Source organism: Pinus tabuliformis, chromosome 5_2, assembly GCF_031772625.1.
Source record: "Pinus tabuliformis cultivar Carrire ecotype Pingquan chromosome 5_2, CPIR1, whole genome shotgun sequence".
Lineage (NCBI taxonomy): Eukaryota > Viridiplantae > Streptophyta > Pinopsida > Pinales > Pinaceae > Pinus > Pinus tabuliformis.
In genome coordinates, this window is record NC_142306.1 from 527,453,444 (window position 1) to 527,473,067 (window position 19,624).

General features: G+C 39.2%; 1 protein-coding gene and 1 long non-coding RNA gene across 2 annotated transcripts; one reads left to right on the forward strand and one right to left on the reverse strand.

Annotated features, from left to right (window-relative positions):
- Positions 1 to 1,321: 1,321 nt before the first annotated feature.
- On the forward strand, positions 1,322 to 2,448 carry LOC149160039 (uncharacterized). Its single transcript, XR_016261189.1, has 3 exons — positions 1,322 to 1,771; positions 1,869 to 1,954; positions 2,043 to 2,448. It is a non-coding gene; the product is annotated as an uncharacterized LOC149160039 (long non-coding RNA).
- A 6,356-nt stretch (positions 2,449 to 8,804) lies between these two features.
- On the reverse strand, positions 8,805 to 18,927 carry LOC149160040 (uncharacterized). Its single transcript, XM_089433625.1, has 2 exons — positions 18,179 to 18,927; positions 8,805 to 8,934 (listed from the first exon to the last, which is right to left on the reverse strand). Exons 1-2 carry the CDS (start codon positions 18,821 to 18,823, stop codon positions 8,857 to 8,859), a joined length of 723 nt encoding a protein of 240 aa, XP_089289751.1. The 5' UTR covers positions 18,824 to 18,927; the 3' UTR covers positions 8,805 to 8,856.
- Between the last annotated feature and the right edge of the window lie 697 nt (positions 18,928 to 19,624).

Sequence of the window (19,624 nt, forward strand, 5' to 3'; positions counted from 1 at the left end):
AACTTCCTTTTACCTTCAATGGGTGGGCCAATAAAGTTTCTCGTACACCTAAATCTAGCGTATAGAGTTTTCTCAACAAAATAAACATCAAACATAAAAAGGTTTGCAAAAATTGCTCTACCGTTCTGACATTCCATAACTTCAATGTGTACACACTTCATGAGGCAGATAATATGGACATATAAAGAGTGATAAGAGAGAAAAACTTTAAGAAACCTATATTAACTATAGAATTAAACGAATGTGTTCCTATATAGAGGAAAAAGTGTGATTAAACATTATTTAGACTACGTCTGTTTCAAGTTTAATAATTTTAACTTCGTGCCTGTTTTTATTTACACCTAGTCTCACACAGCCTTGTTCGCGAAGACATTAGCCATTTTACCAGAAATACTCAGCCACAAGAAATGTAAACTTTATATTACTTTGTCACCGAAACTTTTGGAAGGTTTTCATTCATCAATTGATCAATTCTTCCTTGTAGGACAGCGGTATCAAAATGGCGTAAATCTAAGGGCTATAGCGTTAAAATAGAAACGTTAACGTACTTTCCGAGAAAAAAAATACCTGACAAGCATTGCAGATTCAGAAATGTCATCGAATAAGAGATTACCTTCCAGTGAATGCTATAAAATACTCTATCATTTATAGCAGTAACACTTGCACTCACAACTTCAACTCCGGCTCCTTCTAACAAGTTTAGAAGGCAAGAGAAGGCGATCTGATCCTTGAAAATATTTACAGCAACTTGAATACCTTGAACAAATTTGCTAACCCTTACTGTCTGAAATTTGTCCCGTACATTGGAGGGTCGAGCCTGGGAGGCTTGCAGGTTTTTATAAATACAGGAGCTATTACGAAATGGATTAACAGTGACCAATAATTTAGCAGATCTCTTTGCTTTTCGAGCTCTATTAGCTTATTTTGTAACTGACGAATGTGTTTAATGAATTCCAGCAGTTTGTCCGATAATGTGCATTTTCGCTACAAAAATTACAGACAGAAGTAGAACCATTACCCCTTTATTTCGTTTACAAACACAAGCAGAACCATTCCCTATTTTCTTTTGTTTTTAATGCATTTATTTATACGTTTTATCTAAAAAAATGGCAAACACAAGTAAAATTGTTGCCCCTTTTCTTTCTTTTCTATTACTTGTATTGATATGAGTGAGATAAAGAGAACCTCTCACAATTCCATTTGCAATAAAAATAAAAGATAACAATAATTTTTTTTTATTTAATTGTAGCATTATCCATCCATGATAAATACATATCATTAACCTTATCTGTATTCCAGATTTACATAAACAAAGTTTATACCATATGAGTCAAGTTTTACGGTTGTACTGATAAGGTTGACATTTATGAACTCTGTCAGTTCACTACAGTCCTAATAAGTTTTGCTCTCACCGCAATGGGACAACTCAGCTTACCACCCACCCATCCTTTGATAATTAAACCCTCTGCTGTGTCGGATTAAATGACAGTGTAGCTGAGTCAGTTTACCTCAGGATTCTCGATCTCAATCAACGGTGGTAGTCATGGGTTTCTGATCGCACAGCTGAAAGAGCTTTGGGTTACTTTTCAGGCTCTCAAGTAGGGTTTTGGTGTTCATTTTCTACCTTACGCCTTGGCGCTATGCTTGGCTTCCCTGTTCCACCTGTGGGTAGCTGGTTCTAATGGTTTGTGTGCATGGTGCACACAACATATCGCAATGGCGGACAAGGTGTTTTTGCCGACGATTTTCATGAATTTCTTCCCATTACCAGGTGTGAGAAGATTGTTCTGTAGCTTTCTCACTTTGTTAATTTTCTATATTTGTTTTTGTCTTGGTTTCCTAATGCTATTTCTCAAAACCCTTTGCAGGTTGGGTGGTGATGAGCTCGCCAAACGCTGCCTGCTATGAAGGTGGAATGGCACCATGCCTGGCTTGGCATTTGAAATTTTCCCGGGTAAGTCCTTAGTATCTCTGGCTATCTTATTCGGTGAAGAGAAGGGTTCTCAATTTTGAGTCGTGGTTTTGTTCTTTTATCATTCCAGGAATAAATTTTTTATCTCAGACCTCGGACTGCATGCAAATTACTTTGTTGGAGCTTGCTTCCAGCTTTCTTGTCGCCTGGTGGACGGTTTTCTTTTCTCAATTGTCATCACTATAATTGATGTTAGCTCAGATAGTCTAGAGCGAGCAAGGCTTCGGCCTTGTATCGAATCATTTAGATTATGTCCTCTTCCTTTGTAAAGCAGGAGTCTCTCGTTGTTATTTTGCCGACAACACTGTTCCTTTTAGTTTAATTGTGACATGTCCGCATGTTTGACCTACCTCGTGATATGTTTCTAGTTGTCCGTTACGTTATGTTTATGGTTTAGCTATTCTTCTTGTGTCTGAACCGACTTTATGGAAAATTGTTTTAAAGCACTAAAACTATTTCTATCTCATAATGAGACTTTTATTTTCAAATGTTTATACTATACTTCATGGGAAAAGTTGGTCTGATTGCGTTGATGTTTATTTTAATGTGCATGACAATCTTTGTTGTGGCAACCTTGTTTTTGGTTTTGGGTTGAATGAATTGTTTTATGATCGCGTAGCACTAAAGAATTAACATAAAAGGTCAATTATGCGATGACCATGATTCTGGAACCTCAAGGTTCTAGGCATAAGTGTAGAATGTTATCTTTACAGTTCTATCTAGGGTTATGCCTTTTCTTTTTAAGGGGTTATTTCTCCAAGAAGCTCTATAATACCACCTTGGCGGTGATAGAGACATGCACTATTACAGTTCACTAAGATAACGTTTTCTTGCATTTTCTTAGATAATTTTTTGGTTTTTATGTGGATGTGTTCCACACAGGGTCTCAACTTTACATGGTCTCATCATTCTCATATCCTGATGATGGATCCCATTTGGGATTCGAAACGTTGATACAAAAATCTTAAAACTGTGGATTCTCCGGTCATGAATTCAAAAGACTCTTTTCCACATATTATTCTTAAGCTAATTAGGTGGTTCTCAGTCACTCAGTTTATGCTCATGTTATCTTAGAATGCTCTCTGTTAAATTGGCAACTAGGGCCAAACTCCATGTGGGTCGGCTTATTTATGGCAGCTGATATTTTTATTGGATCCCTCTCGTCGAGAGGTGTAGGATTGATCCAAAGATCATCCGATTCCGATAAGTAGTTATGGAGATATGAATTTATTTTGTTTATGTAATTATTATCAAGCCGACCAGCTCTTATGTAGGATCTAGAAGCCCAACCGACGTGTCTATTCATCATCCTCATTTTAGTATAAATAGATGAGTATTTGATGTCATTTTGAATATGTATCTTTGAGGTGATCTCCTCTCCACGTCTGGGTTTTTGGAAGGAGAGAACCAAAAGATACGCTGGCCTTATGGTGATGCCCTAGCCGCAGGTCGATCTATGTAGCAAACAGAGACACCTACACGTTGTCAAATGGAGATATCTCATACGCTAGAATGGAAGACATTATACGCTCAAGATGGAGGCCCAAACGCTGTCAAACCCTAGCTGCAGTAAGCCACACGCTTATGAGGAAATCTAGACCCGGATACATGAAGACAGTTATACGCAGTTATGAAGATATCTAAACATGGCATGGACACTGTTCATAATCAAGACGCAGGCAGTGATATAATACACAGGCAATATTCGCTGCAACTATACACACATTCGCTGTTCATAATCAAGACACAGGCATTTATATATACGCTGCTCGTGGAGGCTTATACTCACATCAACGCAGTCATAATAACATTTAGACGCATCAATGCAGTCATGATACGCTGGAGGTATTAATACGCTACTCGTGGATATATATACAAGCAGGTGGAAATATATAAAAGACTCATACGCAGGGTATGGTGCAGACATCGCACGCAGAACTGTTGACACTCTCGATGTATGCGGATCTCATATACGGAACCCACAGTTTGAATCGCAGTTATATATGGAACGCTACAGCCAAGGTATGAAGCCCTCAGTTTGTATTATATGTGGAACGCTGATCATGCCATAACCCTGGATCCGTTGTCACATGGATTACTCGTTGTTCATGGACAGTCAACGTGATGACTGGAACGTCATTCAACGTTGTTCATGTTATACATGCTATATATATATATATATATATATACGTTGTTCATAAGAAATATATTCACTGTCAATGGAACGCAGCATGGCACGTAGCAACATAGCAACCTGCAGGTATATATATACGATGTTCAGAAACGCAGTCATGATGCTATTGGAACGCAATCATATATGAACGCAGTTGTATGCAGACAGATATTGGAATGCATATATATATGCTATTGGACAGCAGCTGTATATAGACAGATAATGGATCATTAGGGATTATATACAGTGTTCATAAAGTGATTGCCTAGATATATAAACTTCTGTGGCATAAAGATAAGAGCGTTGTGTGATCTGGACACATATATATAACGCAGTCTTAGGTAGAAACATGATTTATGAGATATTGTGGATGGGCAGCACAATGATACATGGAGCATGGGCAGCAGCATGATGGGCAGCACAATGATATGGGCAACATGATGTAGCATGATACAGCATGGTGTCACATGGCTAGGTGCAACAAATGGACGAGATGCTGCACTAAGATAGGTGAAGGAGTCACTTAAGAGAATCAGTTGAAGCAATATGTCTTCAACTGATCTCATGCGATATCAAAAGTCAACGTATTGACTTCTATTGTAAATGTACTCTCTCTCTCTTTCTCTGCTGAACTTTGAAGATAAAAGAAGATTTGATCAAAGGGTTTCCCCACACATTGTGGGGTTTGTCCCTGGCTCGTGCCATATCTTGTGTCCTCTTGCCTTGACTTGTCTTCTGTGATTTTATATTTATGTTCTATCTGCAGTTTATTGTAATGGTGATCCGATTGCTAACTGTGAAAATTTAAATAAATTGCTCTAGCATAGAACATACCTAATCTTAACATGGTATCAGAGCTGAGGTGAAGACAATGCCCAAGCAAGAGTGAAATAGCAATCACCGAAGACAGTTGGGACAAGACAGAAGGGTCAATGGGTTCCTCATAATTCACCGAGGGTGAATTCAAACAAAGAGTTTTATCAGAATGGCGCAGCGGAAGATTTTGATGGTCCATCTTAAGATCACTTCATTGGGAAGTTCGTATCTAAGGGTGGAAGGAAAGGTGGATGCCTTGTTGAAATAAGTTCAACCGTTATGTGAAGGAGTGTTCGAATGGCAGAGACACATCTCTTGATGAAGATAACAATCATTCTTGGGACATCTTCAATGATCAAACGAATGACTGGTAATGCAGGTCATCAAGGAAATGGTCGACTCTTCCATGAAAGCAAGGAACCCCAAAATCTCTTTTATGTACCTGATCGAACCTGATGTCCATCTCGAAAATGGAAATCAAAGGTTGCAGGGTGGCACTTATCGATGGAAAGGTACGTGTTTGAAAATAGATCTTTTAAAGATGTTTTTGAGTTCAGGGTTGTATCAAGTTGCAGGAAGTCCGCTGGGGACCATGTCCATTGACTCAGCTCTAGAGGTCTATGAGTCAAATGGTGACTAGAATGCCTGAATTCGAAAGGAAGCATGAAGGTACATGTCTGAAATGTACCAAAGGAAAATATTATAAGGGTACCATTCCCCTCATGCAGTAGGTTCATAGGTTTGGAACAACCCGAGGGGTTTGAGAATCATGATCAAGGAATCTCATGTATTCAAGTGGAAGAAATCCCTCTATTGCTTGAAGAAAAACACTCAGGCATAATATGAGAGGATTGATAGCTGTCTAATGCAGCTAAGATTCACTAGGAGTGAAACCGATCCAAACCATTACTCGAAGGTTGTGGATGATAAACCTCTCGTACCGGCACCTATGTCTGACAAGTGCAAACCCTCTCATTTATAGGAGACAGAGGGCGTTGGATTTTGAATGTGGGAAGATAAGATGCAAGCTTGTGACTGCCTCGAGGATCTTAACTTTCAGAAGTTATATGGTAATGATGTCGGACTAGATTTGGGAAATGCCTCTGAGTTTCATAAACTCATTCGCGTTGATGTTCTTGGACATCTGCCTCCATCTGGACATCTGTGTTTCAGTTAGCATGGTGAGCTCATATTTGGTTGAGCCTCACTAGACTAGTGCCAAGAATCTTCTAAGATATCTTCAGGGCACAATCTCTCATGAATTGAGATACACTGCCGGAAATATGAAACCACATGATTATTCGAATGATGAGTGGGCGGGAAGTATGGAGGATCACTAGAGCACTTCTCAGTGCTGTTTGGAATATGCCTTGATATCCTGGATGAGCAGGAAGCAGAAGTCAGTGACTCTGAGCACCACCAAGGCAGAATACATTGCTGATAGTATGGCTTTCTGTCAGTCAGTCTGGTTGCTGAAGCTGTTCAGTGAGCTGTTTGTACACATGATGAATACCACTGTGAATCTCTGTGACAACCAGAGATGGGATTCGATTATTGAGGAATCTCGTATTTGACAATTGCTCCAGAAGATAGACATCAATTACTGCCTTATCTGGCATATGGTAAGTCGATGATCAAGGAGGCTCCATCACACTGAGATGATGTACAGGATAGAGCCCTGAGGAAAGATCAAATTTGTGATTTTCCCGAACGACTTGGAGTCGTCGAGAGACCTTTGTAAAAGGGTCCTGCATGCTGCATACATTGAGCTCTAGGAGCTTTGGGGGGCTTGCAGTTCTATTGGAGCAACATACGACCATAGGGTGACTCACCCTCCCCTGGTGGTGTGCACTGAAACAAGATGATTCGCTCTCTTGTGGGACAAGATGATTCGCTCTCTTGTGTAGCAGGATGATTAGTTCTCCTGTGAGGCCTGGATTGATGTGTTCTCCATGGCGATTGTAGCAGGATTGATGTGTTCTCCTGTGAGGCTTGGATTGATGTATTCTCCATAGCAGCCTAGATTGATGTGTTTTCCATGGTGATTGTAGCAGGATTGATGTGTTCTCCTGTGAGGACAGGATTGATTAAGTTCTCCTGTCGAGGCATCCTACCCATGCAGTCTGGGACTCATGGGAAGTACCTCTCATCTGATCAATGAGCATGGAAATGAAGTTAGGGACCATAGTAGTACCGATGGACGCATCGTTGTATCTACCATACTCCCTACGCTAGGATGTCCTCCATTGATATGGGATCAATGATACTGGTCTGGGACCAGTGGTAGGAGTTTTACATGCTATGACGCTGACTTTAGGTCGGCTGAGACTAGTCTGGGACCAGTGGTACATACTCCAAGACCGACTTCGTGTCAGTGCAGTACTGGTCTGGGACTAGTGAGAGTGGTACATACTATGACGCTGACTTCGGGTCGGTTGAGACTGGTCTAGGACCAGTGGTACACTCTCTGAGACTGCGATACTAGTCTATGACCAGTGGTAGGAGTGGTACTTACTATGAAGCTGACTTCGGGTCAGTTGAGACTGGTCTGGGACTAGTGGTATGCACTCTAAGACTGACTTCAGGTCAGTGGAGAATGATATGACTCATTCACGATCAATTCTTCTTCTTCATAATTCAGCGGAGATGAGCAGAGCAGAGCTGAGTTGAGCAAAGTAGAGCCAGCAGAGCCAGCAGTGCGGAGCACAGCAGAGCCGAGCCAGCAGAGCTGAGCAGAGCAGAGCAAAGCCAGCAAAGCTGAGTAGAGCCAGCAGAGATAGGCAGAGTAGTGCAAGGCACTAATGGTAGAGATAGTACAGTCGTACATATGGATCAGCAGATGGAGTTCTCCCTAGTTGAGAGGGAGTGTTAAATTGGAAACTAGGGCCAAACTCCATGTGGGTCGGCTTATTTATGGTAGCTGATATTTTTATTGGATCCCTCTCATCTAGAGGTGTAGGATTGATCCAAAGATCATCCGATTCCGATAAGTAGTTATGGAGATATGAATTTATTTTGTTTATGTAATTATTATCAAGCCGACCAGCTCTTATGTAGGATCTAGAAGCCTAACCAACGTGTCTATTCATCATCCTCATTTTAGTATAAATAGATGAGTATTTGATGTCATTTTGAATATGTATCTTTGAGGTGATCTCCTCTCCACGTCTAGGTTTTTGGAAGGAGAGAACCAAAAGATACGCTGGCCTTATGGTGATGCCCTAGCCGCAGGTCGATCTATGTAGCAAACAGAGACACCTACACATTTTCAAATGGAGATATCTCATACGCTAGAATGGAAGACATTATACGCTCAAGATGGAGGCCCAAACGCTGTCAAACCCTAGCTGCAGTAAGCCGCAGGCTTATGAGGAAATCTAGACTCGGATACATGAAGACAGTTATACGCAGTTATGAAGATATCTAAACATGGCATGGACACTGTTCATAATCAAGACGCAGGCAGTGATATAATACACAGGCAATATTTGCTGCAACTATACACACATTCGCTGTTCATAATCAAGACACAGGCATTTATATATACACTGCTCGTGGAGGCTTATACTCACATCAACGCAGTCATAATAACATTTAGACACATCAATGCAGTCATGATACACTGAAGGTATTAATACGCTACTTGTGGATATATATACAAGCAGGTGGAAATATATAAAAGACCCATACGCAGGGTATGGTGCAGACATCGCACACAGAACTGTTGACACTCTCCATGTATGCAGATCTCATATACGGAACCCTCAGTTTGTATTATATGTGGAACGCTAATCATGCCATAACCCTGTATCCGTTGTCACATGGATTACTCGTTGTTCATGGACAGTCAACGTGATGACTGGAACGTCATTCAACGTTGTTCATGTTATACATGCTATATATATATACGTTGTTCATAAGAAATATATTCACTGTCAATGGAACGCAGCATGGCACGTAGCAACATAGCAACCTACAGGTATATATATACGATGTTCAGAAATGCAGTCATGATGCTATTGGAACGCAATCATATATGAACGCAGTTGTATGCAGACAGATATTGGAATGCATATATATATGCTATTGGACAACAGCTGTATATAGACAGATAATGGATCATTAGGGATTATATATAGTGTTCATAAAGTGATTGCCTAGATATATAAACTTCTGTGGCATAGAGATAAGAGCGTTGTGTGATCTGGACACATATATATAACGCAGTCTTGGGTAGCAACATGATTTATGAGATATTGTGGATGGGCAGCACAATGATACATGGAGCATGGGCAGCAGCATGATGGGCAGCACAATGATATGGGCAGCGTGATGTAGCATGATACAGCATGGTGTCACATGGCTAGGTGCAACAAATGGACGAGATGCTGCACTAAGATAGGTGAAGGAGACACTTAAGAGAATCAGTTTAAGCAATATGTCTTCAACTAATCTCATGCGATATCAAAAGTCAACGTATTGACTTCTATTATAAATGTACTCTCTCTCTCTTTCTATCCTGAACTTTGAAGATAAAAGAAGATTTGATCAAAGGGTTTCCCCACACATTGTGGGGTTTGTCCCTGGCTCACACCATATCTTGTGTCCTCTTGCCTTGGCTTGTCTTCTGCGATTTTATGTTTATGTTCTATCTGCAGTTTATTGTATTGGTGATGTGATTGCTAACTGTGAAAATTTAAATAAATTGCTCTAGCGTAGAACATACCTAATCTTAACACTCTCGTTGTTTTAGTAGGTTTGCTTCCACACAGAACACTCTTAAGTTGTTTTTATACTTGATCCATTTCCATGGAACTCTTAAGTTAAGTATGTGTATGCAACATATAAGCACATGAAATTTCCTTATGGTTTTTCTATATGCACAAACATTATTTTTTCATTTGGGTCATCAGATCATAGCTAGCCTGTTGGTCTGGCTAATCCTTCACTACCGAGATATGGCTCACTTGAACAAGATTATTTATGTTGTACAATTTTTAACAGGTTCCAATGGCAAAGTCCTTCTATACAAAGGTTTTCCATTTACATAAAATAACACACATAACTATACTACCGGTCATACTAATTAATTTATAAAATGGAAGTCCGCTTCCTCTACAACATTTTCAGTGTTCGAAAACACAAAAGTTCTTTACATAATGAATTTCTCATAGGTTCTCCATACCTGTATTTCCTGAGCAAAGGGTTTTCAGAACTCTATCACCTTCTATTTTTTTCTTGTCTTCCTCCTGACCATGAGACTCATCTTTGCGACCAAGTCTCCCCCCAAGTTTGTTTGTGAGACCACAATCTACTGCAAGTTTCGTACTTCATTCCCACGCTGTCTGGTCCTCACTAGACTTAGCATGCCCCTACCTTACCGTCTGACCTTTTAGCATAGTTTTTCCTCCCCTACACTGCTTTTCTCTGGAGCATTTTCCAGTTAGGGGAGGTAGTTAGGGTTTTTTACGCAACTTTCTTTTCCACTTCTTTCATGAGAAGTTACAAAATCTATTACTCTTCAATCATTTCCTAATCTTTAGAAAATTAATAATATTATTTCAATAAACAGAAAATAACAATATTGTTCAACTTGTTTTTTTTTACGACAGTAAATAAAATATTTATAGTTTTTCTAGGGACATTACATCTTCCTCCCTGAAAGCAAACATTGGCCCCATATTTTTCAACCTCAAATAGCTATGGATATGCTACTTTCAAAAGTTATTCATCCTCCCAGGTGGCCTCATCCGGTCCAATGTGCTGCCATTGCACTTTAACCTGGTTGATGGCTCAGTTCCGCAGCGTTACTTCTCTCCGGTCGAGTATACTCAACGGCTCGACCAAGAATTCTCCTTCCGATTCGACCTGAAACAACAGAATTTAAAGTCAGTTTTGCCTTTATCATCACAATTTAATTGATCTACTCAGGATTTTTCTTTACGTGCATATCTTTCCAACTGACTATGTGCTTAGGATCATAAACGTATCTCTTTAGTACTGACACATGGAAGACATTGTGGACCCGAATGTGGCTCGGTAGGGTGAGCTGGTATGCCACTGGCCCAACCCGTGCTAAAATTTGAAAAGGTCCACAAAACCGAGCTGCCAACTTGGTACCCCCACTCCATTGCAACGTACTTCTTTTTGCTCGAATTCTCATAGACACATGATCTCCCACTTGATACTCCTTAAAACTTTTCTTCTTGTCGGTGAAATTCTTTTTCCTATCTTGGGCTGCCTTCAAGTTGGATCGTACCTTCTTGACCATTTCTTCCATCTCTTTTAACATTTCGGGCCCCAGCATTAACTTGTTAGCCGGTCCCCCCCAGCTAGAGGGTGTGTGGAATTTTCTGCCTTACAAAACTTCAAAAGGGCTCATCTACAAAGAAGTATGATATCCATTGTTGTACGCAAATTCGACCAAGTGCAGGTAGTCCTCCCATTTAGAAGGTTGATGCATTACACAGGACCTTAGCATGTCCTCTACTACCTGATTCACGCATTTAGTTTGACCATTTTTTTTAGGATGATAGGCCGTATTGAAGCTTAATTGCGTCCCTAACCCTTCAAATAGAGTTCTCTAAAAGCTTGAGGTTAATTTCACATCACGGTCAGAAATTATAGTTTTTGGCAGCCCATGCAACATGAAGATGTTTTCCATAAAGATATGGGCAATATGAACTACCTTGTAAGTGGATTGGACTGGTATAAAATGAGTTGACTTGCTTAATTTTTTGACTACCACCATGATGTAGTCGTTGTTTCTTTTTGACTTGGGCAATCTTGTTATAAACGCCATAGAAATGGTTTCCCATTTCCAGTCCAGAATTGGTAGTGGATGCAGTAATCTAGCAGGGTGATGATGTTCCACTTTAATTAGTTGACATTCTTGACAACATGTCAAATATTCTGTTGCGTATTTCTTCATACCCAGTTAATCGTACTCCTTCTGGAGTGCGGTAATCAACTTTTGATATCCTGGGTGTCCAGCATAAGGTCTCTTGTGAAATTCATCTAAAATCAGGTTTTTAATTTCCTTTTTGTTGGGCACATACAGCCTATTTTTATATTTCAACATGCCATCAACACTCATAGTATATCCTTGCTAATTTTCTTTGCTGGTTGGATTCTGCATTTGCTATTTTATTTGCTGATATTTTAAATCCTATTCTGCTGCCCTTTTAATCATTTCATCAAAGGTAGTTTGCACCCCGCTACAAGCAATTTCATAAAGACAATGCACCTTATGACTTAAAGCATCCGCTACCTAGTTTTGTTTCCCTTTCAGATGCTTAATTTCAAAATTAAATCTATTTAGGAAATCTACCCACCATGCCTGTCTGGCATTTAATGTAAGCTAACTGTAATAGTTAGTCAAGCTATGATGGTCTATTATTAATAGAATTTTTCTTCCCATTAGGTAGTGATGCCACATCTTTAAGGTGTGAATAACAGCTGCCAGCTCCAAATCATATGCAGAATATTTTTGCTCATGTTCCTTTAATTTCCTAGACTCATAGGTGATAACCTTACCTTCTTGCATCAATACCCCTCCTACCCCTTCCTTACTTGCATCTGTACACACCACGTAGTCCTTAGCTAGATTTGCTATGCTCAATATAGGTGTTGTGGTGAGCAGATGCTTGAGCTGTTCGAAACTTTTTTGGCATTCTACGGTCCATTTAAAAGTCTTTCCCTTCTTCTGTAAAGAGGTGATAGGGTAGGCCACTCTAGAGAATCCTTCCACAAACCATCTGTAGTAACCAGCTAACCCCATAAAAGATCTAATATCCGCTACATCCTTTGGTACTGGCCATTCCATTATGGTCCTAATCGTCTTGGGATCCACCGCTATTGCATCCTTTGTAATTATATGTCCCAAGTACTGAATTTGTTCCTTAAAGAAATCACACTTGCTATACTTGGCATACAGTTGATGTTCTTGGAGGGTTTGCAATACAAGTCTAAGATGTTCCTTGTGCCCCTCCAAATTCCGAGAATATATCAGTATATCATCAATAAATATTAATATGAACTTATCCAAGTACCGATGAAATATGTTATTCATCAAGCACATAATGGTCGCAGGGGAATTGGTTAACCCAAAGGGTAATACCATGAACTCACAGTGACCATAGTGAGTTATAAAAGCAGCTTTGGCTATATCCTCCTCTATGATTTTGATCTGGTGATATCCCGATCGTAGATCAATCTTTGAAAAAACAGTTGCCCCTTTTACCTGATCAAATAATTCGTCAATTCGGGATAAAGGGTACTTGTTCTTAACTGTTAACTTATTCAACTAGTGATAGTCCATGCACATACGAAGGGTACCATCCTTATTTTTGACAAATAGCATGGGGGCTCCCTAAGGCGACACACTGGGGTGGATGTAATTTTTATCCAACAATTCCTGCAATTGCATTTTTAACTCTGTAAGTTCGGGTATGCTCATACGATATGGAGCTCGGGACACTGGATCTGCTCCTCGCATCAAATCGATAGCGAAATCTATATCTCTCTTAGGTGCAGCTCGGGTATCTCTTCCAAAAACACATCTTCATATTCTTGAACTACAGGAATACTATCCTAGGTGGATTTCTTGTCCTTTGAGTTGGCATACCCAACTTGAATATAATATATTTGACACCCTTTCCTGATACATTTGGCCAGCTGGGAAGTGGTTATTAGTCATACTTGCACGGGCCTCGGAATGCCTTGCATCTCTTGCATTTCTCCTCGATTATCCTTGTAGCATATACTTTTTGTTTTACAATTTATGATGGACCACCATTTCTCCAACCAGTCCATACCTATCAACACATCATAGGATCCAAGGGGAAGTATGTTTAGGTCTACCACTAAAGGTTGACCTGCTATTTCCAAAGGGCATTTATTGACCTTGGCCAACACCCGTCTCTTTGCCCCTGTTGCCAATTGTACTAGCCAAGAGTTTTCAAATTTAATAGACTATAATTTACAATGCTCCATAACCTTAGGAGTAACATAACTTAAGGTAGCACCAAGATCAATTAAAATAGATATGGTACGATTAAAAATCTTACCTTCAAACTCCACCATAGTTGGTTGATAATCTGCCTGATGATCATCGAGAGCAGCATTAATTTTTGGAATGCTCTGGGCCACATCGCCTACTGTTGAAGCCTCATGGATTTGTAAAACATGTTCGATGCCTTTACGATGAGGACAATTTTTAACATAGTGTGGCACCCCACATTCCTGGCATTGTACTAGTGGTCTTGTTGTTCCTTGCTTATCAAATCTACCAGATTACTCGTTGAATTTTGTTTCAGATGGTGGCTTAATTCTGAGTGGGTTTTCGGCTGGTTTCTGTTGTTTTGTCCCTTGGAAAATCCTTTACCAGCACTGCTCTGATTTCCTTTATTTCCCATAGCAATTCTATTATTTTTCTTATCAGTCCATTTTCTACCTGGTATTTCACCCTTCTGCTTGCTTTGCTGATAGAATATCCTAGCTTTTTGTATAACCTCGTCCATTGTTTTTGGGTTATCGAATTCAATTCTCTCCCTCATTACCATAGGTAAACTAATAACAAAACACCGTACCTTGGCCTTTTCCTCATGTATGTAAGGTACATATCGAAGAAAAGGGGTAAAACGAGTGATGAACTCATCCATGGTTTGCTGTCCAAGCCGCAGATCGTGGAATTCCTTTGCTTTCTCATCGTAAAATCATTCTGTTATATATCTTTCCTTGAAAAAAATTTGGAACTTCTCCCAAGTTATATTTTGTTCACTTACCCCGCGTACAATCTTGACCTCTTCCCACCATAAAGTGGCCTTCCCTTGCAGTTGAAAGATAGCCAGTCGAGCCTTTAGATTGTGATCATACTCATATAATTGAAAGTATTTATTCATGTTAATTAACCAGGCTTCGGCTGCTTCTTCCAGCTCTCCATCGAAGAGTGGCAGTTTAATTCTCTAAAATTCCCCTTTTAATTCCACTTGCTGCCTTTTTGATGTGGGGTGCTCTGAAGCATTGTCTGACTTCTCTTCCTGATGTTCTTCCCCTTCTCCTGTTCCTTCAAGTTCTGTATTGGAGCCCTGTTCCTTTGACATTCAGCCCTGCTCAGGGCTACGAATCAGTTGGCGCCGATTCTATATATCAGACAAGCTTTTCAAAATCCTCTCCAGTTCCATCATTAGCCTTGAATTGTCCTCCCACAGGCAGGCTATCTCATTCTTTAGTTCCTGAACTGTCTCTATTATGGTATGATTAGTATTGCGTGCCTCTTCTCCTAATTGTATCCATAGTTCAGGATTATTTCTAGGGAATGCAACAGCTTCTGGGCTAGCCATTTTTTTATTTGGAACACTCGTCGTTCGTTTCACAACCTGTTATTTCCTGTTCTCTACACATCAGTGAGTTAACATTAATAAAGAAACATTAGGACATAATAATGATTTGACCACATTTTCCAAAGGCCCTAGCTTTGTAAACCTGGGCTCTCATACCACATGCCACAACTCCATTTGCAATAAAAATAAAAGATAACAATTTTTTTTTTTTATTATTTAATTGTACCATTATTCGTCCATGATAAATACATATCATTAACCTTATCCATATTCCAGATTTACATAAACAAGGTTTATTCCATATCAGTCAAGTTTTACGATTGTACTGATAAGGTTGAAATTTATGAACTCTGTCAATTCACTACAATCCTAATAAGTTTTGCTCTCACAACAATGGGACAAATCAGCTCATGCATCGAGCTTACCACCCACCAGTCCTTTGATAATTAAACACTCTGCAGTGTGCGATTAAATGACAGTGCAGCTAAGTCAATTTACCTCGAGATTCTCCATCTCAATCAATTGTGGTAGTCATGGGTTGCTGATCGCACGACTGAAGGCCATTTGGGTGGCTTTTCAGGCTCCCAAGCAGGGTTTTGGTGTTCAGTTTCTACCTTACGCCTTGGTGCTCTTCTCGGCTTCCCTGTTCCACTTGTGGGTAGTTGGTCAGATGGTTTTTGTGCATGGTGCACACAACATATTGCAATGGCGGACAAGGGGTTTTTGCCTACGGTTTTCATCAATTTCTTCCCATTACCAGGTGTGAGAAGATTGCTCTATAGCTTTCTCGCTTTGTTAATTTTCTATATTTGTTCCTCTCTGGGTTTCCTAATGCTATTTCTCGAAACCCTTTGCAGGTTGGGTGGTGATGAACCCACCAAACGCTATCTGCTATGAAGTTGGAATGGCACCATCACTGGCTCAGTGTTCGACATTTTCCATAGTAAGTCCTTAGTATCTTTGGCTATCTTATTAGGTGAAGATAAGGGTTCTCAAGTTTGAGTCGCAGTTTTGTTCTTTTATCATTCTAGGAATAAATTTCTTATCTCAAACGTGGGACTGCATGCAAATTCATTTGTTGGAGCTTCCTACCGGCTTTCTTGTCACCTGGTGGAGGGTTTATTTTATCAATTAGCGTAGTTGTAACTGATGTTAGCTCAGACAGTCCAAGGCGAGCAAGGCCTTGACCCTGTATCAAATCATTTAGATTATGCCCAGTTCCTTTGTAAAGGAGGAGTCTTTGGTTGTTATTATGTTGGCAACACTGCGGCTTTCAGTTTAATTGTAATATGTCTGCACGTTCGACCTACCTTGTGATATGTCTCCAGTTGTCCGTTACATTATGTTTATGGTACAGCTATACTTCTTGTGTTTGAACTCACTTTATGGAAAATTGTTTTAAAGCACTCAAACTATTTCTATCTCATAATGAGACTTTTATTTTCATATGTTTATACTATACCTCATGGGAAAAGTTGTTGTGATTCCATTGATTTTTATTTCAATGTGCATGACAATCTTCGTTTTGGCAACCCTATTTTTGGTTTTAGGTTGAATGAATTGTTTTATTATCATGTAGCAGTAAAGAATTAAAATAACAAGTCAATTATGTAATGACCATGATTTTGGAACCTCCGAGTTCTAGGCATAAGTGTAGTAATGTTATCTTTATGTTTCTATCTAGGGTTATTCCTTTTCTATTTAAGGGGTTATTTCTCCAAGAAGCTCTATAATACCACCTTGGCGGTTATAGAGTCATGCACTATTACAGTTCACCGAGATAACGTTTTCCTGCATTATCTTAGATAATTTTCCGATTTTTATGTGGCTGCATTCCACACAGGGTCTCAACTTTACATGGTCTCCTAGTTTAACAACACTCTTTTCTACAGATTTTTCTTAAGTTAATTAGGTGGTTCTCAGTCACTTAGTTTATGCTCAGGTTATCTTAGAATGCTCTGGTTGTTTTAGAAGGTTTGCTTCCACACATAATACTATTAAGTTGTTTTTATGCTTGATCCATTTCCATGAAACTCTTAAGTTAAGTATGTTTATGCAACATATAAGCATAGGAAACTTCCTTATGGTTTTTCTATGCACAAACACTATTATTTCATTTGGATCATCAGGTCACAGCTAGCTTGTTGGTTTGGTTAATCCTTCTCTACTGAGATATGGTTCAGACGAAGAGGATTATTTACGTTGTACAATTTTTAACAGGTTTAGAAGGTAAAGTCTTTCTGTGCAAAGGTTTTCCATTTACACAAAATAACAACTCACATAACTCTACTACCATTTATACCAATTAATTTATAAAATGGAAGTCTGCTTTCTCTACAACATTCTCAGTTTTAGCAAACACATAAGTTCTTTACATAATGAATTTGCCATAGCTTCTGCATACCTATATTTCCTAAGCAAAGGGTTCTTAGAACCCTGTCACCTTTTATTTTTTGCATGTCTTCGTGCCGACCATGAGACTCGTCTTCGTGACCAAGTCTCCCCCCAAGCTTGTTTGCGAGACCACAGTCTATTGCAAGTTTCGCACTTCGTGCACACTCTCTCTAGTCCTCACCAGACTTAGCATGCCCTTCCCTTACTATCTCACCTTTCAGCACGGTTTTTCCCCCCTACATTCCTTTTCTCTGGAGCATTTTGCAGTTAGAGGAGGTAGTTAGGGTTTTTTAAGCCACTGTCTTTTCCACTTCTTTCATGAGAATTTATAAAATTTCTTACTCCTCAATCATTTCCTAATCTTTAGAAAATTAATAATATTATTTCAATAAACAGAAAATAAAAATATTGTTCAACTTGTTTTTTTACAGCAGTAAATAAAATATACAAAGTTTTTCTGGGGACATTACAAAACCTAACCTTGCGATATTCATCACGGAGTATTGATAATAGTGTTGAAGAAAGCGCTTTCATCCTACTCCGCCTCTGCCTCTCCACCAGTTTGTGAAGATGAGCATTCTCAATACAGTCCTTGTTGGCCTCATTGTCATGACCTCCTCTTCTTGCAGCCGCCCTCTTTCCTCGACGGCTCCGCGTCAGTGGGAAAAGAGGGTTTGTGTAACTCAGCAAAAAACATACCGGCGAGCTACAGGTTAGGGTTTGAAATGGGTCGCTGATCCTGGCTCCAAATTTCTGGCAACATTGCATGCCCGCCTGTGATGAAGCGTCGGCAACAGTCTCATCAAGCTGCACCAGAGGCCCTAAAGAAGTTGTTCCGAGCAGGCCGTCACCATGTGGCCTGTTGGTGGAGAGGTTATCAAATATTACTGCTGCAACGGTATCATAAGCATTACAAAGTCTGGTCTCCACAAACTTCATTGATTTGGTCGGGGTTTGGATTTGATTGCTTTCATTAGTATCAATATAACCATCATGATATGGAAAACACGCTGCTGTATCAATATAACCATCATAATATAGAAAACACGCTGCTGTGGGAGAAGACGAAGACGGATACAGCTCGTATGAATATTTATATGGATGGGTTCTCAGCAAATCCTCCATTTGCTCTCTCCGCCCCGGTGCTTGAAAAATAAAGAGTGAGGGCCAATTGAGGACCAAAAACCAAATTGAAATTTCGAATCTTAACTCTCTAATCCAGGTAGGTGTCTCGCTTCTAAAGGCGGGCTCTTTCCATCCAGATTTGACGAAAGGTAAAGTGGAATCACTGTTGGTAAGCAGTGTACTGTTTCTCTGTAACTGTGGTAAGCCGCAAAAGGAACAGACGAACGAACGTGTTCAATGCTAACCCGCAAAAGGAACAGACGATCAAATGTGTTCAATGCTTCGCCGCATAATGAATAACATTCATGCACATGCACATGTATTAACCCTAACCCTAGTTAATAATTTAAACTTTTAGCGATCATATTATTTTAGACGAATAATGTAAAGGTGTCGTCATTAGTAAGGTAGATTATATAAGTAATACGATTACAATATTTAATTTTAAAAATTATGATATATGTTGTTGGCGATATATAAAGTATTCAGTTTTTTATTTACTTGTTATTAGGTTTTTTTTATTAAAAAAATAAAATCTATTTAAAGTTAATTTTTTTTTCATTGTGTAATGATGGCAAGAATTAACTTTTGTGTATTTTATTATTAATTACCATGTATTATATCACTAATTACTATATATAATAAATATAAATAATTTGAAAAATAATATTATATATTAATTACTATGTACTATAAGCACAAATAATTTGTAATTAAATTCAAAAATTCAATTTTCTCATTGGTGTAAAGTATTGAATAGACAATTTTTATGGATTTCATTTTTAAATTTAAAAAATATAA

Excerpts from the sequence above, each read along its gene's own strand:
- LOC149160040 (XM_089433625.1), bottom strand. The coding sequence starts at position 18,823 with ATGGAGGATTTGCTGAGAACCCATCCATATAAATATTCATACGAGCTG. Across the intron at positions 8,935-18,178 it reads TCCGTGATGAATATCGCAAG|GTTGCTATGTTGCTACGTGC; the intron begins GTTAGGTTTTGT and ends ATATACCTGTAG.